Source organism: Myotis davidii, unplaced genomic scaffold (genome assembly GCF_000327345.1).
Source record: "Myotis davidii unplaced genomic scaffold, ASM32734v1 scaffold393, whole genome shotgun sequence".
Taxonomy (NCBI): Eukaryota; Metazoa; Chordata; class Mammalia; order Chiroptera; family Vespertilionidae; genus Myotis; species Myotis davidii.
The window spans coordinates 1104721-1127665 of NW_006285913.1; the positions used below are offsets into that span (position 1 = coordinate 1104721).

At 34.4% G+C, this 22945-nt stretch overlaps 1 protein-coding gene across 4 annotated transcripts in view; it reads left to right on the top strand.

Annotated features, from left to right (window-relative positions):
- MYBL1 (v-myb avian myeloblastosis viral oncogene homolog-like 1) overlaps window positions 1-22945 on the top strand; it is a 34586-nt gene that overhangs the window by 7503 nt on the left and 4138 nt on the right. Inside the window, exons 2-15 of one of the 4 annotated variants that reach the window (XM_006756914.2) lie at window positions 2160-2265; window positions 2622-2693; window positions 6119-6211; window positions 7445-7665; window positions 10002-10176; window positions 12476-12547; window positions 13114-13218; window positions 15718-15951; window positions 16994-17362; window positions 19632-19774; window positions 20716-20830; window positions 21655-21771; window positions 21862-21966; window positions 22409-22588. In XM_006756914.2, coding sequence (XP_006756977.1) covers window positions 2160-2265; window positions 2622-2693; window positions 6119-6211; window positions 7445-7665; window positions 10002-10176; window positions 12476-12547; window positions 13114-13218; window positions 15718-15951; window positions 16994-17362; window positions 19632-19774; window positions 20716-20830; window positions 21655-21771; window positions 21862-21966; window positions 22409-22588 — 2107 coding nt within the window. The remainder of the gene's footprint in view (window positions 1-2159; window positions 2266-2621; window positions 2694-6118; window positions 6212-7444; window positions 7666-10001; window positions 10177-12475; window positions 12548-13113; window positions 13219-15717; window positions 15952-16993; window positions 17363-19631; window positions 19775-20715; window positions 20831-21654; window positions 21772-21861; window positions 21967-22408; window positions 22589-22945) is intronic. The other 3 variants (XM_006756915.2, XM_006756916.2, XM_006756917.2) reach the window with 3 other exon arrangements.

Sequence of the window (22945 nt, forward strand, 5' to 3'; positions counted from 1 at the left end):
AGAATCAAGTGAATAAATAATCTGGTGATCATAATAAAATCAGGGACATAGAGAGGGAATGAACTGACTATTCTTGGGGGGGAAAGGGGTGTGGGAGATGCGGAAAGAGACTGGACAAAAATCGTGCTCCTATGGATGAGGACAGTGGGTGGGGAGTGAGGGTGGAGGGTGGGGCGGGAACTGGGAGGAGGGGAGTTATGGGGGGGAAAAAAGAGGAACAAATGTAATAATCTGAACAATAAAGATTTAATTAAAAAAAAAAAGAATAATCATCCCCTTTTAGAGTTGTGGGGTTTTAGTTACATTTTATAGATTGCCACAGTGTCTGGTACTTAGGCAGTTTAAATAAATATTGGCTTATGTTATTTTCAGATGCTGATGACTTTAGTGCCCTGGCTACTAAAAATTCTCTAACTCAGTTTATCAATTCAGTTGCCCTCTTTTTCTGGGGCTTCTTGCTCTCATGGCTTTAATTGTTCTCTGTATGTTGATGATTGCCAAAACTGTGTGTCTACCCTACACTTCTTACTTGAGCAGAATATCCATGTGCCCAGTTGCCTTCAAGATCTGCTTTGCACAGTAGCAGAACTACTAGCAACATGTGGCTATTGAAATGTGGCTAGTCTGAATTGCAATGTGCTTGACTATAAAATACACACCTGATTTTGAAGGCTTTAGTAAGAAAAAAGTAATGTAAAACATTTCATGATTATATTGATTACATGTTGAAATGATAATTTAAAAAATATATTGGGTAAATAATATTTATTAAAATTCATTTTATCTGTTTCTATTTTTTAAAATGTGGCTGCTAGTAAATTACATATGTAGCTTGCATTACATTTCTTTGTATGGTGCTGATATATATATTTGAATATATATACTAGCTGTTATATACTACTATATACTTCTATATTTCTCATATAGTTCTTAAGTGCCTTGAAATCAGCTAGTCCAGAGCTTAGTACTCTCCCCATTCCCTTCAAAGTTCAGCTGTCCTTCTCTATTCCTTCTCTCAATGAATAGCTCTATTTATGCTCCCAAAGCCAGAAATTTTGCAGTCATACTTGATTTCTCCTTTTCCCATGTCTCTCATAGTAGTTGTAAAATCTTTTTGTTTCTACCTGTTAAATATCTGTTTCATGTACCTTTTTCCATGACCATTGTCATTACTTTAGTCAGTTTGTTCTTTAATGGTTTCTTGATTTTTGTCACATGTAGATCTCTTCTACTCAATAATATAAAAGATAGAATTCTACCCTATTATAGTACTACTATGGTTTCATTTCAAAAATGTAAAATATTTGCTTCATCTGAATTTTTTATTTTAAAGTAGGACTTGATCTTTATTTTTTAAAAATAGCTACCAGTGTCTTACCATTTATTGAAAACTCCATCTTTACCCTACTAATTTAATATGTTGCTGTTTTAATTTTCCAAATTCCCAAATGGTTTTATTTTTTTCTGAATGATCTGTTGCAGTGATCTGTGTATGTTTATGTGCCATTGCTATTCTGTTTGATTTATTGTTTCCATACAGTATATTTTTAAGTTACTTTAGGGAGAATGGACATCTAGAATACCGTTTTCCTGTCCAAGAATGTGATCTGGATGTTTTTCCATTAGTTCAAGTCTTTTGTGTCTCACAATATTGTTTTCTTATTTACTCTACTTTGACCTTGTACATTCAAGTTATTTCTACATATTTTAACTTTTGTTGTTATTAATGGATTATTTCTTCCAGTGTGTTAACTGCCTATGTTTTGTGTTTTACCATTACCATTGTCAGGCCCTAATAATTTACTGTAAAAGATTACTAATTGGTCTTCCTTCATTTCTCCAATTTCTGATAGTGATTTATCTTTCACTTCTTAAAGTCCTTTACTTTTTAGGATAAAGGTCAAATAAAGAATAAAGGTCGAACCCCTTAGGATGACATAAAGTTTACCTTGGACCCTGGTGGCATATCCACTCTTATCTCTGGTTGTAAGAACTATAGCTCCTCTCCAATGTATGTCTCTAAGTTTTTTTTAATACTTTGAATAATATTAATGGATATATGCCTTTTAGTCTGAGTGGCTTCTTTAGCCATACCTGTTCAATGACTGAATTTAAAAATTTAAATAAAATTTTTCATTTCACAATTGTGTTTTTATAAGTGAGGATGAGGATGATGACCTTCAGTATGCTGATCATGATTATGAAGTACCCCAACAAAAAGGATTAAAGAAACTCTGGAACAGAGTAAAATGGACAAGAGATGAGGTGATTATCTGATAAAGTGATTATCTAACTTCATACCTGTATCTGATAAAGTGATTATCTAACTTCATACCTGTATTTATTAATACTGTTATAGATATGAAAACTTTTAAAATAAAACATGAGAAAAGTTATCTATCAACTAACTTGCACATTATTTTTCTTTAGCCAGAGGCATGAATAGTGGATTGATGTTGAGCTAGAAACAGTAGAGTAAATGGGAAAACTTATATTATAGTGGATTTAGTCCTAAACATGGCCACCAGATATGGCATGAAACAATCAGAGAATTATCTGTATCAAGGGATAGAGGAATAGAGTGAGGGAAAGCTTTCTAAAGTTCATACCTGTTTTAATAGGATGATAAGTTAAAGAAGTTGGTTGAACAACATGGAACTGATGATTGGACTCTCATTGCTAGTCATCTTCAGGTAAGGGAAACATTATATTTCTATATTTAATGGATTATTTGGGCAATTGAGTTAAATTTTCTGTTTTTAAAAATGTGTCTACATTATTTTAGATTCAGGTTTTCTTCCTAAAAACATCTTTTATTCTGGTCCTCCTATAGTGGCCAATAGTTTAGAAAGTCTGATTTTCTAGTAATTAGTTTATCCACAGGGCCTAAAAAGATTACTCATCTAAAACAAAAATGATACTAAGTTTGGGTAGGGCTTTATAAATATTTGCTGATAAGTATTAAAACATTTTGAGAGAAGTTAATTACATTGAAATACTTGATAACTAATTAATAAAAATCAGAAAAGTCTGTTGAAAAGTTTGTCATAAAATGCTTACATTTTAAAATGTTTACCGATTTAAAAAAATTATACATACTACTATTTACCTACTGTTTATTAGCATATAATTTACGAAGTATTTTTACATATACTTTTATTTGCTCCTCGCTACACTGTTGGTAGTGAGGCAAAATATTCATATTTAAAAAAATTCATATTTTAACTTCTGTATTGACTACTTTGGGTTTCAGAAACCATGTTACCTATGTTGTTTTTATATTGTTATGACTCCTTTAATATATATATTTTTTATTGATTTCAGAGAGGAAGGGAGAGGGAGAGAGAGAAACATCAATGATGAGAGAGAATCATTGATTGGCTGCCTCTTGCACACCCCCCAGTGGGGATTGAGCCCACAACCCAGGCATATACCCTGACTGGGAATCAAACCGCGACCTTCTGGTTCATAAGTTGACACTCAACCACTGAGCCACACTGGCTAGGCAGTCACTCCTTTTAATATAACCTGAAAATGGAGACCAAATAATGGAAAGAACATTAAGTTTTTGAGCCAGTCTAAATTTTGTTCAAATGTCAACTCTATTAGCTTAGAAAAATTTTTGTTTGATCTTCAGTTATATAGATAACTAGTGGCCCGGTGCATGAAATTCGTGCACATTAAAAGGGGGATTAATTAAAAGAAATATTTTAATATTGCTATTTTCCCTTTCTCTATACTACAGTGGGGCCTTGACTTACGAGTGTCCCGACTAACAAGTTTTTTGAGATACCGGCTGTCTCTTGGCCGATTTTTTGCATTGAGTTGATAGAGTAATTTGAGTTAACGAGCTCCTTAACGAGCTCGGTCTCGGAACGAATTAAACTCGTAAGTCAAGGCCCCACTGTATTTCTGAACAGACATGGTGCTCGGGTGGGGACCGGCCGGGGGCCAATTGTGGCTGGGCTAGTGGGGGGACGAGACCCAGCCCCGGCCGCCCCGCCCCCCATTGGGCTAGATCCAGCCCCAGCCGGTCCCACCCTTGTCAAGCCCTGCCGGGTGGGGGGGTTCAGCTTCAGGTCCCCTGACCTGGCACCAGGGCGGGGGTGGGCGTGGCCTGAGGACCCCAAGCCTGGGCTGGGGCAGGGGACACGGCCTGAGGTCCCCCGTTAAGCCCCGCTGGGCAGGGGGAGCGGCCTGAGGGTCCCCTGTCAAGCCCTGCCAGGTGGGGGGCATGGCCTGAGGTCCCCTGCCAAGCCACATGGAGAGGGTTTGGGAGGGCGCAGCCTTAGGTCCCTGCTGATTGCTTGATAAGGCTCCACCTTGAGGTCCCCTGTCAAGCCCTGCTGGGCGGGAGAGAGCAGCCTCAGGTCCCTGCTGATTGCTCCTTACGGCTTGTTATGGGAACTTGGCCTCGGCCTTGGGTGCAGCCATCTTTGTGGCAGAGTGACGGTTAATTTGCATGTTTCTCTCTTATTATATAGGCCAGTGATGGCAAACCTATGACACGTGTGTCAGAGGTGACACGCAAACTCATTTTTTTGGTTGATTTTCTTTGTTAAATGGCATTTAAATATATAAAATAACTATCAAAAATATAAGTCTTTGTTTTACTATGGTTGCAAATATCAAAAAATTTCTATATGTGACACGGCACCAGAGTTAAATGAGGGTTTTTCAAAATGCTGACACGCCGAGCTCAAAAGTTTCGCCATCACTGATATAGGCTATAATATGTAAATAATAGTACTGATTTTGTAGTATTTTTGTGAAAATTAGAAATAACATAGAATGTTTGGCATAGTTCCAGACATTTAGCTTCCATGTTCAATAAATGGAAGCTAAATCAGAAAAGTTATTTACATTAGTTTTATCAGTTTAACTTCAATGGTATAATAGCAAATGAAGTGAACAGAGAATGCTACAAGAACATAAAGGAACAACCTGATTATTTTTTTTAAAATATATTTTATTGAGTTTTTACAGAGAGGAAAGGAAAGAGATAGAGAGTTAGAAACATCAATGAGAGAGAAACATCGACCAGCTGCCTCCTGCACACTCCCCACTGGGGATGTGCCTGCAACCAAGGTACATGCCCTTGACCGGAATCGAACCTGGGACCTTTCAGTCCGCAGGCCGACGCTCTATCCACTGAGCCAAACCGGTTTCGGCCAACCTGATTATTTTAAAGAAAGTGATAGCCTTAAAATGGATCAGCATTGATGTACAGAAGCTAAAAATGAAGCTCAATTTGAATAAAAATAATTTGAAGTGCAGTAGGCACAAAGACCAAGCTATTGGTAAACAAAGTATTGGTATCTATTGCTTTATATATTTTTAAATTATCTATAATTGTGTATATTAACTAATGTCTTTGTAAATTGAATTACTAATGAAAACTTACTATTATTATCATCATCATAATACATAGGAGTTACTAAGTCATGAATTGACTAAAATAAGGTTTCATTTATTATTAATCATTTTTGGAGTTTGAGGTATTTCTACATAAGGTTTTCTTATCCTGGTAAATTCATTTTTCTTTTAAGCTTTAACACTTAAATAATTTAACTGATACATAATACACATTTCCCATGTAGATATGTTTAGTTTTTTGACAACTTGGGGGATCATCATTTATAAACATCCTTCTTCAAGTACCATGTTGTAGTCTAGCAATGCCTTTAGGGTTTTTTAATTGTGTAGAGTTATGTACTGCTATACTATATGAATCTAGGCTGCTGTGCTGTTTGAGTTCTTTTATCTGCTTTATATAGTTTTCTGTTTAATTCCTTTTATTTCTCAACCTTACACACATTTCTTATGGTCAGAATTTGTATTATAGATTTGCTGCTTGCTGTTTTACAAGGTACAGTATAGAGACAAATACTTTAATTTCAAGTATATATTGTTTTTGTTTGTAGTCTAAGCCCTGCTACTACTTTAATTAAAAAAGAATTGGGACACAGGCGTGTAAAAGAAATATTACATATTTAAGAATGCTGTTGAATACATTATTCTTGAAGACTTTGTTTTTAAGGTTGTGAGACGTAAGTTTGGGCTGACTAGTTTTCTGGAAGAAAGTTGTCCAATAACAAAATCATCTAAATTTTTTCAGAATCGTTCTGATTTTCAATGCCAACATCGATGGCAGAAAGTTTTAAATCCAGAATTGATAAAGGGTCCCTGGACCAAAGAAGAAGATCAGAGGGTAATATTATGTTCATGTTCTTTTTTTTTTTCTTCCACTGTGTAGATGGATTAGCTTTTTTTCCTAGTACATTGTTTTGACACATAAATATTTAAATCACTTTGATTTTGTTCTCTGGGTGCTGCTTGCATAAGAATTGTAAGTTGTGTCTTTTTGTTGTTGTTGTTAATCTTCACCTGAGGATATTTTTTCCATGGATTTTTAGAGAGAGAGTGGGAAGGGGAGCAGGGAGGGCGGGAGGAATGGAGGGAAGAGGAGAGAGGGAGAAAGAGAAAGAGAAAGATAGCAATGTCAGAGAGACACATTGATTGGTTGCCTCCTGCATGTGCCCCGACTGGACCAGGGATTGAACCTGCAACCCAGGTTTGTGCCCTTGACCAGAATGTAGTTTTAATGAATTGAGTCAATGTATATAGTATTTTCTTTCAGAGAGTTTGCTTTGTGGAAGTAAAATATACTATCCTCTTAGCACCTTATTTAGGTTTAGGTTAGTAACATTTATGGTATAGTTTCTTTTGAAAATTGAGTTAACATTTTAAAAACAATTTTATCTTATTTGATAGCATTTTATATAATTTAATATATATTCTCAATTTTCCCTTCTGACCTATAATAAGTCACCAAATAAGATAGATATCAAAGCATTGTGTTTCCAAAGGGTTGGATGATTTAAAAACCAAGATAATTCTCTGTATTATAAAAAAGAAGAATGGGAGAGAGTTTCTGTCCTCCTCTTGGAACTACCCTTTCATTCATGGCCTTTATGGCATAAAAATTGTTAATGTAGTTGGAGAATTAGAGTATTCTTATTGCCACACACTAAAAAAATTACTACTTCATTAAGCTCAGAACTGATTTGATTTAATTGATAAGTTTAAAAATGTGAGATCTAGATCATTTCAGTTTGAGAAAGGAAGAAATGAAAAGACAATAACTGTAGATCCATCCTACTTCCAAACTGATTTATTAGGCTATTACAGCTACTTTAAATTATTTGTATGAAAACAATTTAACTTACAAGTCACTTTAATTAGTACCTTGTATTTTAGATAAGTTTGGGATCAGTCTTTGAAGTTGGCAAATACTGAAGCAGCATTTATTGGCAAAAATTTTTTTTAAGTTGTAGTTGTGGCTTGGATTTAATGCATTTTTTAAAAAAAGTATTTGTGAGTTATGTTTTTAACATTCTGTCAAGGTAATGGTTTTTTAAACTTTGTTTTTCTGTTTTTTTAGGTTATTGAATTAGTTCAGAAATATGGCCCAAAAAGATGGTCTTTAATTGCAAAACATTTAAAAGGAAGAATAGGCAAGCAGTGCAGAGAACGATGGCATAATCATCTGAATCCCGAGGTAAAGAAATCTTCCTGGACAGAAGAGGAGGACAGGATCATTTATGAAGCACATAAGCGGTTGGGAAATCGTTGGGCAGAAATCGCCAAACTACTTCCTGGAAGGTGCTTATATAAATGTATATACATTTTTCTGTACTTAAACTTGATCTTTATTATGTTACTATTAAATATATTTGCAAGTACCCCATGACTTTTATTTTATTTATAATTAAAATTTAGACTGTATAATACAAGCAACCGTTTGGGACTATTTGTAATATATCTGTAGTAAGGATATAATTATTTTTAATGAAGTATTTTATAGTAATTTTTGCAATAAAATGATAGACCTTTGGATTATGGACATTTACTGCACCCCCTCCCCCAAATTATGTTTATATATCAATGACAATGAAGCAGACCTTTGTACAAACTTGGTTGGAATGGAGTCTAAATCGAAGAGGTTTCTTTTATATTGGATTCTATGCATAAGTCCAGAAAATAACAAACAATACTAGCTGAAATAAATTGCTATGAAAGCACATTAGAGAAAACTCAATTCTTAATTATGGTATGATTCAAATCATGGAAGTAGTGCATACAGGGATAGGCAAAAGGAGGTTTACAGTTCACATGGAAAAAGACATGCAGGTTATGATTATTCAATTTTATTACTATTTTTAATTCACCTGAGAATATGTTTTTATTGATTGTTTTTAGAGAGAGAGGAAGTGGATGGGAGAGAAACCTCAGTGTGAGAGAGAAACATCCATCGTTTGCCTCCCGTACTAGGGATTGAACCCACAACTTTTTGGTATATGGGAAGATGCTCCAACCAACCTAGCCACACTGCCAGGGCCAAGTTATAATTATTACAATAGCTTTATTAATTCAAAAGACTGGCATAATGGCACAGTACACTTAGGTACAATCTCATAAGTGCTCAAATTGCCCACATTCTTGAAGTCTACTTGGTATACTCTGTGTTTCCAGGACTCACAATTATAGACTTACTTTTGCCCACCCCTCTATATCCATGCGGCTCAGATGTAGAATTTCCCTCAGCGGCAGGGGTGTGGTATGTACACTATACAGTGCACTGGTTCAAATGTTTTCTAATAGTACAGTAGACCAACAACATTGAGAAAATTCATACCTCACTTAGAAGATATGCATTTTGTTGTTGTTGTAATCTCTATATAGTATTTCATTGTTTATAAAATGCTTATACATATATTATTAATTAACCTTCATATACTTGTGAAATACATAGAGTAAACAATGCTGTCTTCATAGATAAGGAAATTAAAGCACAATGTTAAGGTTCTTTTGAAGTTACTGAATCTGGCCTAGGAACTTTTGATGTTTTTAATCTCATACTTCTTTTTACTGTCCATACAGTGATGACGAACCTATGACATGTGTCAGAGGTGACACGCGAACTCATTTTTTTGGTCGATTTTTCTTTGTTAAATGGCATTTAAATATATAAAATAAATATCAAAAATATAAGTCTTTGTTTTACTGTGGTTGCAAATATCAAAAAATTTCTATATGTGACACGGCACCAGAGTTAAGTGAGGGTTTTTCAAAATGCTGACACGCCGAGCTCAAAAGGTTCGCCATCACTGCATAGGACGTAGTCTAGTACCTTGACATAAATTAGGTTCTCAGTAAATGTTTGTAGATTTTATAAGATGAAATTTACACTATTAGTAAGTTGAAGATTTACGTTTATATAAAGGAAACTTAGGTAAAAACGGAGCCCATGAACTCTATTCCATAAGTATTTTGTTCTAAGAAGTGAAAAAGAATTCTTGGATTCTGTAACTTGTGGTTGCTTTTCACAATCATGGTTGCTCTGGCTTTAAGGTCTTTGTCCTTGCTATGCTCTTAATCTGGAATGCTCTTTTTTTCTGTTCTTTTATGGCTGGTTCATTCTTGTCATTTAGATCTTAGCTTCACTGTCACATCTCAGAAGCCCTCCTGGACCACCTAATCAAAATTACCCTTATTACTCATTTTTCCTTTTGTTAATCCTCACCCAAGGTTATTTTTCCATTGATTTTTAGAGAGAGTGGGAGGGAAGGGGAGAGATAGAGAGAGAAACATGGATGAGACACATCGATAACGAGACACATTATTTTTCTCTAATCTACATTGCACTGACATTTCTCATTACATATTTAATTTTTGTTTTTCTATTCTTTCCTACTTTCCTTCTGCCACATTTCCAATGAGAATGTAAATTCCATGAAAGAGGGACTTCCTTTGCCTTATTTGCTGCTGTATCTCCAGTGCTTAGAAGGTGCCTGACGTATAGACATACAGTTTATCTTTTTAATTTAAAAAGTAACTAATTTTACATAAATGTTGTAAAATGCACTTTGTACATTTTATACAGTATTAAAATTTGGAATCCTCTTTTTCTTTTAAAATTATACACTTTCATTTTATAGGACTGATAATTCTATTAAAAACCATTGGAATTCTACTATGCGAAGAAAAGTGGAACAGGAGGGCTACTTACAAGATGGAATAAAATTAGAACGATCTTCATCTAAACTTCAACACAAACCTTGTGCGACAATGGACCATTTGCAAACCCAGAATCAATTTTACATACCTGTTCAGGCACATATTTTTAATACCTTTATTATTTAAAAAATTTTTTTAGTTGCTATATGGGAAGGTATTTGTTTTCTTAATAGGACATACAACATATAAAGGAGAAAAGACATTTGAGTTTCCAAGCTGAAAAATATTCCAAAACTTAACAATTAGTGGAGGCTTATCTCTACATTTTTGGTTGATAAATATTTAGGGGACAAAGTCATTAAAATATTTCCTTTTATATGTAATGTTTACATTATTTAGTTTAATAATTTAGTATATACATTTCCTAATACTATCATGTTTTGAATCTATTTAGGATTCAAAGCTAATGGTGTCTGTGTAGTTCTAAAAAGTTTTGGGTAATTGTAGTATTCCTTATCTCTAAGATATAAGTGCATATAAAATGATTTAAAGGAGAAAATAGTAAAATATTCAAGCCATCGTTTTGGAGGGTGTGGTAAATAATTTGTTCTTTGATGGCATTTAAATTTGCTTCCTCCTCAACTAACCAGTTGAGTAACTTCAGTCTTCATTTTAAAAGGTTCACTAGAGTAGAGATTACCCAAGTTCATAACGGGGCAAGCTCTATTTTCCTTACAGTGCATTTTCCTACCTATAAGAAATTAGTTGAGTAGGAGTTTTCATGAGGTTTGTTTTACATTTCCCTATCTAGGTATTTGTCATGCCATTTTTCATGTAGAGCAATTCTTGGATCTTTTTACAATGTAAAAGTGAAGTTGACTTAAAAAAGACAAAATTTGTGTTAAAAATGTATGCTTAGTATGCCTCAGAATTGATTTTATTCCATGAAATGGACATTTTTAAAGACATAATTTTAAAAGAAAGTAATGACATCTTAATTTACAAATAGACATGCCAAGACAGTTATCTGCTGATGCTCAGTACCCTAAGATTTTTACATTTCCTTTTTAGAGTCCTAGATTTCAGCAGTATAAACTGAAATGTTCTGTTTCTATCTTAGGTTATTTAACTTTATTTATTTATTTTTTTAAATATATTTTATTGATTTTTTACAGAGAGGAAGGAAGAGAGATAGAGAGTTAGAAACATCGATGAGAGAGAAACATCGATCAGCTGCCTCCAGCACATCTCCCACTGGGGATGTGCCCGCAACCCAGGTACATGCCCCCGACCGGAATCGAACCTGGGACCCTTCAGCCCGCAAGCCGACGCTCTATCCACTGAGCCAAACCGGTTTTGGCTAACTTTATTTTTAATTCATAGAAATTTATTCTTTTGACTCATTTTAAAAATTATTTGGGCCAAGGAAATGCTTAACAATCTCAATAAAAATATATTGGAAAGATAAGGGTATTTCTTGTACTTTAAGAATTGTTTCCTTTTTAATAATTACTGAAAGATGTATACATAGTTCATTTAAACTACTAAAAATTAATTCTAATTTTTACTTAAAAGAAAAAAAATGCACTGATTTGAAATACTGTCACAGATTTTAATGAAAAATTAGAGAAAGATACCTTTCTAATCCATTGGAGTGATAACTGATGCTAATCAAGATTGTGAAAATTAAGTTTAATGTTAGAAGTTATGTATAAATGATTCTGCATTAGCTGGTGATTTAGGTAGGCCATTGTGGGAAATCCACAATATCATATTTAGATTTGTTAGATTTTAAGGTTTTAAAAAATACCTTCGCATATTTCCTTCCACCACTGCATGTTAAATTTGTGTGCAACTTCAAAATTCTTATTACTGATGCTTTAGAAAAGCAGAATAATTCTTAATCTATTATCAGAATATTCAAAAGTACATGAATGATGCTGATTTTTTTTTCTAAGACAAGCAGTAGAACAAGCCTGTTTTCATATCTTTCTACTAGATATTGCCACAGGGTGGAAGAAGGAGTAGGAAATATGAAAGTAGAAAAATTTGCTTTAGTTTCCATCTCTGTGAGAGCTTCATAAGGACTAACCCCTTCCTCTGAAAGATAGGAACACAATTACTTTGTCTTCTCCAGGAAATAGAGGAATCCTAATAACAGACTTAAAAAGTATTTGGTGGATATTATAGTCAATAGAGTGATTGACTGATAACTCTAGGCCAAATAATTCTCACATTTCATCTAGAACATGGATCTTTTCTAAGTGTTAATACTTTTCATCAGTAAGTCCTAAGAAAAGAATGTTACTAGATAAGAAACTATTGTTGGTATGAACATTCAAAATTAACAGATACTTCCTGAGTTTTTAATGTTGCTATTTTGTCAAGAGTTTTTGTGCTTTGTCTTAGATTTTAAAATGTTATCTACAATATTAATTATTTAATTACTTCTTAGATCCCGGGCTATCAGTATGTGTCACCTGAAGGCAATTGTATAGAACATGTGCAGACTTCTGCCTTTATTCAGGTAACTTTTTCTTTATAATAAAACAAAGGAAACGCAAACATATTATTGAAAGTCTAATAGTACTTGTTTCCTCTTCCATAAAACGAGGACAAAAACAACACTATCTGTTCTATTTGCTTTGCGTATTGTAACATTAAAGGAGAAAGTTTGTTCCATAGGTTTGAGAAACAAACTGTACAAATGTAAAGTGATTGTCAACACTAGTAAGATGGTTCTTTTATTTTCCAACTTAATGCATTCAGGTTGCCAGTGGGCATATTTTTGCTAAACTGGTTAAAAATATGTACTAAGAGTAACATAAATTTCTAAATTGATACAGATGATGCAGTATACATGTTTTATGCATTTAAAATTTCCAAATCTTTTCTGTTAAATTGTAAATATTTACCACCAACCTCTTTAGACACCAGAGGTATTATTATACTGGGTATTTGGGATTTAGTAGTATTCAGCTTTAGAGAAAATCGATTTTGTGTTGTGCAGAAGAAAATAAAAATTAAAACACTAATAATAATAAAGCAATTATGTTAAGTAACCTGTTTTCTCTTTTATGTAACTTATTTTAGCAACCCTTCGTTGATGAAGATCCTGATAAGGAAAAAAAAATAAAGGAACTTGAGTTGCTTCTTATGTCAGCTGAGAATGAAGTTAGAAGAAAGCGAGTTCCATCGGTAAGAAATTAGATTAAGTATTTAGATTTTATGGTTAGAATCTTTTATATGCTCTTATGGTTCTCATCAGCATTGACTTTGATATGTCACAAAGTGGAACGCAGATTCAGTATGACTTCAGATGTTAACACAGACTAGGAAGAGTCTTTCTAATTTGTTACTTTGAGATTGCTTGATTTTGATATGCATCTCTTGGAGCATATTTTACAGTGTTCACTATTAAGGTGCTTCTTGAGTCATAAATGTCAAGCAGACTTAAGGTATATGATTTTTGATATATATATTTGTGAAAATGATGTGTAGTTTAGATTAGGCTTTGGTTTTATTTTAGACATTCCATGTAATTATGACTTTAGTAGAAAGACAAATAAAGCTTGAAAAATAATTAAATGTAGAGATTTATGCACTCCAAAATTACGTTTATTCTTTCTTTGAAATTTTTTCCTATTTATTATATTTCCAGTTGAATTCAGTAAATTGGAAAAAGTAATAACATTAAAATAAGGGGAAAATGAACATTTAGACTTCATACTCTCTAAAAAAATTTTTATATGGATGTTGGGTTTTGGTTACCAAGGTATCATGACTACCATTTTACTGAGGATCCATTATAGATGTACTGAATGAGTTTTTGGTAATCCTTATATTAACTCTGTGAAGTAGGTAGTTTATTGTTAGGGGTTCACAGTCGGGTGTGTATGTTTGCAGCCTTATGTTTTTTCCAGTGGGTCCAGCAATCTCCCTTTTTGAATCTTTTTCCCACCTACAAACTCAATTGAAATGCATATGATTTCAAAGTTCTCTTCAGAAAGTGACTGTAAACTCTATGCTAATGAAATAAAATTGCTTTAATTTCTTGTATTTTTTAGGAAACTTTCAAACAAATGGAACTTGTTTAGCAACAGTGTTGAAATTTTTCACCTTATTTAACTTGAAACGTAACATTTTGTTATTGTGATTCTAGCACATTCTAGCAATTTTTATTTTTAATTGTAATAGGTAACATTGGTTGAGTGCTTCCTATGGACTGGAGCCATGTGCTCTCTAAATTAATTTTAAATAAATTTAAAAATTCAGCTCCTCAGTTGCACTAGCCATTTTGGTTGCCTATATGGTTAAAGGCTTTCATACTGAGCAGCTTCAGATGTAGCACGTTTTTATCACCTAAGAAAGTTTCATTGGACAGTGCAATACACTTTACATACTGTTTCTTTTCCTCCCCCTGCCCCCAGTATAATGAACATATAGCACTGTTTAAGTTTAAGGTGTACAGCATAATGATTTGACCTTATATATGTTGTGAAATGATTGCCACTTAAGTTTAGTGTTAATATCTATCATCTCATGTAGGCGCAAAAAAATGTTTTTTCCTTATGATAAGAACTCTTAGGTTCTACTCTCTTAACAACTTTCAAATTACATATTGTTTCTTTCTTTTATTTTTTTTATTTCCGAAAGGAAGGGAGAGAGGGAGAGAGATAGAAACATCAATGATGAGAGAGAATCATTGATCTGCTGCTTCCTGCATGCGCCCCCCACTCCCCAACTGGGGACCGAGCTCGCAACCCGGGCATGTGCACTTGACCTGAATCGAACCCGGGACCCTTTAGTCTGCAGGCTGATGCTCTATCCACTGAGCAAAAACAGCTAGGGCTACGTATTGTTTCTTAATCATGACTTTTCAAAGTCTCTTTTCTTTTCTTTTTTTTATGAGACACTAGGAAACTAGACTCAAAAGATAAGTAAATCGCCTAGTGTACATCACTGGAGAGAGAAAGAAAATGACACTGTTCCTGACCTCAAAGGATTCACTCTGCAGTGGGAACAGTGGCAGGAAACAGTATATTGTGTGAAAAATAGGTCACAAAGTTTTACGGGAGCGCAAAGGAGAGGTGTCTAATTGAGAGTTAGGTAGCCAGGGTTCCTGGAAGAAATTATATTTAAGCTCAGTCTTAAAAGATAGGCAATATATTAGCAAAGTAAGTGAACTAGGTCATTATTATAAATGGAACAGTAGTGAAAGAGTAGTCAGGTGGAGTACTTTCTAATATTTTATCTTAAATGAGGAATATAAGATTTCCCTGGTCAGTAGGTTGGACAACATTCTAGGGAGCAGCAGTCCGAGCAAAGGCACTCTGGGGTAAAAGACTAACTCATCAGGGAATCACAAGTACTATATAGTTGGGTATTCCCTGGGAGGGGGAAGTGTCGGGAGATGAAGTTTGAAAGATAGAGGCCAGATTCTAGGAGTTTGGACATGCTTGTTTTATTTTACTATGATTTTGTAAATTTAAAAACACAGCAAAAAGAAATAGAATTAAGATATGAAGTTTAATGAAAAATTTTTATCAATTTTGAGGAAAGACAGTATATTTGCTACTATATTTCCAGCTGAAATGTTGTGAAGTATGTTATTCTAGAAAATAACTTATTTAAAATACAAATTTATGCTTAGGTTGAAAATGACAAGTAACATTCACATTTTTTGTGTGCTTTTAGCAGCCTGGAAGCTTTTCTAGCTGGTCTGGTAGTTTCCTCATGGATGATAGCACGTCCAATACTCTAAACAGCCTCGAGGAGCACACTAGTGAGATTTATAGTATGGATGAAAATCAGACTATGGCTGCTCAGCAGAATTCACCCACAAAGTTCCTGGCGGTGGAGGCAAATGCTGTGCTGTCCTCTCTACAGACCATCCCAGAATTTGCAGAGACTCTAGAACTTATTGAATCTGTAAGTCTGAAATTGTGAGATTATCAGAAGCTCAATTTTAGTTACATAGTTTCATGTTTAGAAACTCAGTTGAATGGACACTGACCAGTTTTATGTTAAGCATTACTTTGTCTGACATGCTTAATTTCACTCTGATATTTTGCAGTGACTTCTGGAAAAAATATGTAAATCTTTCTCAAGATTTATGTACCTTGTATAGAATTTTAAAAAATTTAAAATTTAACAATTCATTCTTTGTTATACAAGTTATACAAATATGTTAGAGATAGTTAGGAACCAGAGAAAACTATAAGGAAGAAAATCTTCCATAAACCAAGAGTTAATAATTGAAGGTATTTCCTTTCAGGCTGTGTTCTATACATATAAAACATAGATATTCATATATTTTTAAAGCCAAAAATCCACTTATATATTATGCTTCTATACCCCCTCCCCCGCATTGTATCATGAGCATGTCCCTGTTTTATTAACTATTTTTTTAATTTGAATTTTAATGGTTTCATAGTATTTTATCATATGAATGTAACAAAATTTATTTACCCAATATACTATCATTGAACATTTAGGTGGTGTCCAGTTTTATGTAAAGCTTTGTGCAAAATTATGATTATGTCTTAGGTTAAATTGCATTTTTGGATCAAAGTGTATGACCATTTTGAAGATGTTCACTACACAATCCAAAATGATTATGTAGAAATTGATAGTATTTTTCTGATGTGGAATAGCGTGTGAAATTTTATGAATTGTACTCTGATAATGTACGGTAACTTGTTCGTTTTATTTAAAATACTTTGACATTTTAAATTACCCAGCTACTGAATTAGATGGAATATTATTTTGGGATATTCCAAATTAGAGTCATAGTAAAACTATAATCTGTTCCTCTCAAATGCTTTTGCTTAAAAAAAGATGAACAAGAAAAGAAAGGAAAGCCTATTTCTACTGAGAAAAATGAGTAGCTAATTAACTGGAAATTATCCCAAGTTCAAGATAAGATTTCACTAGGTTACAGCATTAACTCAAAGAGTTTGATTTATTGCAGGATCCTGTAGCATGGAGTGATGTCACCAGCTTTGATCTTACTGGTGCTACTACTTCTCCTGTCAAGTCCACTCCAGTTAAACTGATGCGTATTCAGCACAACGAAGGCGCCATGGAATGTCAGTTTAACGTCAGCCTTGTACTTGAAGGGAAAAAAAACATTTGCAGTGGTGCAGAAAGTGAGGCGGTTCCTTTAACATCCCCAAATGTGGCCAAGTTTAGTACTCCACCAACCATTCTCAGAAAGAAGAGAAGAACGCGAGTGGGTCAGTCTCCAGGCAGTGAACTTAGTGATGGCACATTCAATGATGGCAGTAATTCAGCATTAAAACACACACCGGTGAAAACACTACCATTTTCTCCTTCACAGGTAGTAATGTTTCTGTTTATCTTTTCAAATGTTGATGAGCTAGATTAAATTACATCTTTAATATCCTTGCTAGTGGTTCGTTGCTTTGATATCATATAAAAAATGGATAATGTACTTAAATGTATGCATGAGCATGCTAAGCTCTGATAAATTGGAAGGTATCTCACAAAGTGTAGTAGTGTCATTAGAGTGTCTTACAATTTTTAGAGCTAAAAGGGATGTTTTAGATGTAGTTCCACATCTTTAATAGGCCTCATCAGGAAATAGACCCAGAAAGGTAAAATGACTTGTCCACATTATCTAATGGCAGGGCTGAGACCGACATCAAGTATTCTGAGTAGCTAGTCAACAGATATCAGGTACATCTATCCATAGACAACTGCTCACTGTAAGAATTTTATGTCAGAAGATTTTCTAAGGATGTCAGTAACTACCTGCTTTTTCCTATAGTTATATTCCCCGGCAGCAGATACTTATATCAGAGCAAACTGTATCTCTCTTTCTTAATAAATGCTATGTTTTAGGCTATGTGCTAAAACACTTTTATATATATATAAATATCCTGCCCAGGCCCTGGGAGGAGCCTGCAACCAAGGTGCGTGCCCTTGACTGGCATCAAACCTGGGACCCTTTGGTCCACAGGCCAAAGCTGTATCCACTGAGACAAATTGGCTAGGGCCTAAACACTTTTATTATAGCATTTTAGTTAACCCCCTTTCAAAAAACCTTAGGAAGTCGGTGGAATGAAATTCAGAAGTTAAGCAAGTTGTTCAGGTTATTTAGTTAGAGATAGAGCTGGTGTTCGGTGTCCTGAAAGAGATTAAAACATTTTATGGGAGAAAAAGGAAATTTCATGCTCAAATAAACCTGGAGGATGCTGAGATATTATTGGAGGTGTTTTGATGTTGGGAAGATGAGGGGAGTCTGGTAGGACACAATCACTCTGTTTTTTGAAAATTGTGCCTTCTCCTCCTTCAGGGGGTGTCATTTACATAGATTGCAATGTAAATAGTGTGACCCCCAGCCCAGCCCTCGAAATTACAAAGCTCCTAGAGCAGTGGTTCTCAACCTTCCGAATGCCGCGACCTTTTAAATACAGTTCCTCATGTTGTGGTGACCCCCAACCATAAAATTATTTTCGTTGCTACTTCATAACTGTAATTTTGCTACTGTTCTGAATCGTAATGTAAATATCTGATATGCAGGATGTATTTTCATTGTTACACATTGAACATAATTAAAGCATAATAAGTAATCACAAAAACAGTATGTAATTATATATGTGTTTTCCAATGGTCTTAGGCGACCCCTGTGAAAGGGTCATTCGACTCCCAAAGGGGTCGCGACCCACAGGTTGAGAACTGCTGTCATAGAGGAAGGTAAAACGGGCTTGGCACACTAGTAATTTTTTGGTGGGGTGTAAATTCTAAGGTGGAAAGTGGCCGAGAAGGTGAGACATGATTATAAAGACCTTATATTCAATGGCAAAGTGCTTGAAATTTACCCTATAATTGATGGGGCATCGTTGCAGGGTTTTAAGAGGGTTTGACTGCTAATCTTAGGGTTAAGTATTTTGCAAATATTAGGATCCAGAATTGATAGAGCTAAAATTCATCCCGTATGACAATTTCCACCTATTAGCAACAAAAATAAATTAGTACTTCACAATTGTATGTAAGTTAAGATCCAATGAGTAAAGTGTGTCATTTGGAAAATAGACTGTGTGATACCAGTTTTGGCAGCTCGGAAGTTTTGAGATGTGTTGTAAATAGGTAAATTTTCCAGACAGCTGTATTTCTCATCAGCAAAGCATTATTCTGAATTCAAAGTATTCTCATAGAAAAGGACACTTAAGATCACTTATTAATAAACTAATAAAACTTTTTTCAGTTACATTGTTGTACAAAACTGTTACATTTAACACAGCAGCTATTTATGGTTTCTAGATTCCTATTTGATAATATCTTGTTTTAAAAGTTTTGTACTGTTTCTTTTGAATATTTGTTAAACAACTATTTCTTGAATGTCTATTATGTGCTAAACACTGTTGTAATTTCTGGGAAGGCAGTGATGAACAAAATAAAAATTCCTGCCCTCCTGGAGCTTAATTTTCCTGGAGTAGAATGTAAATGTGGTATTATAGGCAATCCTTTTCTAAGAAAAATTGGGAAACAATTTGAAAATTTTATCAGTTTAATAGAATTATGCAGGGATATTTATGTTCTAGATTCTAGAATCTAGAAATTGACTATAAACGCTCTTCTTTTAGTTTTTCAACACATGCTCTGGAAATGAACAAGTTAATATAGAGAATCCTTCATTTACATCAACCCCTATTTGTGGGCAGAAAGTTCTTATTACAACTCCTCTTCATAAGGAAGCAACCCCCAAAGATCAAAAGGAAAATGTAGGGTAAGTAGATATTAAATAATTATGTTAGAGAAAATTAGAAGATTAGATTTCAAGAATAGATTAATTTTTTATCCATTTATGCACATATCATAATCCCTATCCATATGGGACTTAGACTTGAAAAAAAAACATCACCTTACATTTATTCTTAGGAGACTGAAAGTCAGCTAAATGCAGTGTAAAACTTGGAATTTTTTTCTACATTAGTTCTCTTTTCTATTTAAGATAATTTATTGGAATAAGAATTAGTTTAAGCAGGCATACTTTACAATTGTCCTGTAATCTATAATAATAAAAGCAATAATACGCTAATTAGACTGGACAGCTGGATGTCCTTCCGGATGAAGCCATGGCACCGGGGGTTGAGGCAGAGGTGGTTAGGGGTGACCAGGCAGGCAGGTGAGCAGTTAGGGGCGATCAGGCAGGTAGGTGAGTGATTAGGGGCAATCAAGCAGGCAGGTAGGCAGAATGGTTAGGGGTGATTAGGCAGGCAGGCAGAATGGTTAGGGGTGATCAGGCAGGCAGAGTGGTTAGGGGCGATCAGGCAGGAAGGCAGAGGCGGTTAGGGGCGATCAGGCAGACAGGCAAGCAGTCAGGGATGATGAGGCAGGCAGGCGAGTGGTTAGGGGTGATCAGGCAGGCAGCCAGGCAAGTGGTTAGGGGTGATCAGGCAGGCAGGCAGGCAGGCAAGTGGTTAGGGCTGATCAGGCAGACAGGTGAGTGGTTAGGAGCCAGCGGTCCTGGATTGCGAGAGGATGCAGGCCGGGCTGAGAAACCCCCCTCCCCTGCACGAATTTCATGCACCAGGCCTCTAATGTTTAAATAAAGCATGTGTATATGCAAGATAAATTTATTGGGTGCTTTTTATCATGACTTTGCCTTCCTTAATTCCTTTGAAGACAAATTTTGATTGTAATACAAATATCTAAATGATTGGATAGGTTTAGAACACCTACAATTAGAAGATCTATATTGGGTACCACACCAAGAACTCCTACTCCTTTTAAGAATGCGCTAGCTGCTCAGGAGAAAAAATATGGACCGCTAAAAATTGTGGTATGTATACTCTTTTTAAAGAATTTTCCTAATTTTAATAAAAACAAAGTTTTATTTTTATCCTTGGTTTTTAACATTTTTTAAAAATGCTGTTCACTGAAGCTGATAAAAATTTTATCTCTTGACTTATAAGTTTGACTTTGTGTTAATCTTCCTTTTTTGACTTGTTAATAAACCTTTGCTTGGCTATTGTGAATTTTTACTTAATGCTATATCATCTAGAGAGAGCAAACCAAGTGTCAGCAGAGCTCTTTTCTGAACACTAAAACCAAGCTTTTCGTAGTTTCAGTAGTAGTTACCTGTAGTAGAATGAAATAACTATAATATTTTAATATACATAAGCACTTTCCTAATAATATTTTTAAAACTGATTGATCAGGATATCTCTTTAAGGCTCAGTTTTCTCTTCTGTTCAATGGAGTTGATAAAACACACTCCAGAAGGTTATTGGGAAGATAAAAGAGATAATAGATATAAATCTGGTGGTGCTACGTTTTAAGTAATATGTGCTTAATTAGTTGCTTCTATTAAAATAATTTTAATAATAGTGTTAGCAACAGTAGTTCATGAATAGAGATGGGAAGTGTTATCTGTGCTTTCACATATATATGTGAAAAAGTGCCACAGTTCATTCAATGCTTGCAAGGTACAATATTGTTTTTGCCATAAAACTGGTTAGTTGATTAATTTATTCAACTTATGTATCAAAAGGGACTGGGAGAAAATTAAGCCACTAATGAAAAAATATAAAAGCTGGGTTTTTATATGGGAGAAAAAGGAATTGGTATAAAAGACTTTCTAAAAACCCTTAAAAAAAAATTTAGTCTCAGCCACTTGCCTTCTTGGAAGAAGATATTCGGGAAGTTCTAAAAGAAGAAACTGGAACAGACATATTCCTCAAAGAGGAAGATGAACCTGTTTACAAAAGCTGCAAACAAGAGGTAATCTTTTGGTATCATCATTGTTAATAAAAGTCTTATCATGGCCAAGTGACTTTGCCATAAGTTTTTGTTGTAAATTATTCATTCTAGCATACTGCTTCTGTGAAGAAAGTCAGAAAATCACTAGTTTTGGATAATTGGGTAAAAGAAGAACCAGGTCCTCAACTATTGACTGAAGACATTCCAGACACACAGGTTTGTAAAGATTTTTTTAAAAATAATGGTTGCTGTAAGTCCTAGTGCTTCTTGTTTCTTACTCATTGTGGTCTGTTCATTAGAGTCATACAAAGTTTCCTTTAGTGTTATTCTGCTTAATTCAGAAAGAAGCATGTAACTGTAGAGAATATTTCTTTTTACTTCCTTTCTTTTTATATGTTTTTGTTTTGAGAGAAGTTGGGTCTCTTTTATGTATGATATCAAAAAGTGGTAGTTCTTAAAACTTTAAATTTCAGTATTTATCTTTGGTTTATTTCTGAAATATTTAATTTTACTACATTACTAGAAATTTTATCGGAGCCAAAAGCTTTCTTAGAGGAAAATTAACAAGGCTTCCACTCCCCTTACTCAGTAGTCCCTCTGTTTGTCACTGTTTTTGAATTAGTTATTTTATTTTCCTCTTTCTTTTTTTCTCTCTTAGTCAGAAAATATTTTTACAACATCTTTATTAATGATACCATTATTGGAAATACATGACAATAGGTGCAACTTGACTCCTGAAAAACAAGATATAAATTTAACCAACAAAACATATACACTTAATAAAAAGAAACCAAATCCTAACACTTCCAAAGTTGTCACATTGGAAAAGAATCTTCAGGTATGAATTTATAAATTTCTTTTAATGATTTTTGTTGTTTATTCAGTTATCACTTTGGACTTACTGATCACAAATTATGCTTTTTCTTTTTAAATTCGACAGTGACTATAACAGTAACTAAACATTCATTATTATTTTGTCACTCAAACTAAACTTGAGTTTTTGAGGGACTCCTTTATCAGGCCACATATAAACTAAACAATTGGAATTGTAGCGAGAGACTTGTCTGGTGATATCCTAATCACTATTTCATTTTTTCCTTCATTTCCTTCATTTCCTCCCTCCCTCCCTCCCTTCCTTCCTTCCTTCCTTCTTCCCTCACTCCTTCCCTCCCTTCCTCCCTCCACCCCCTCTTTC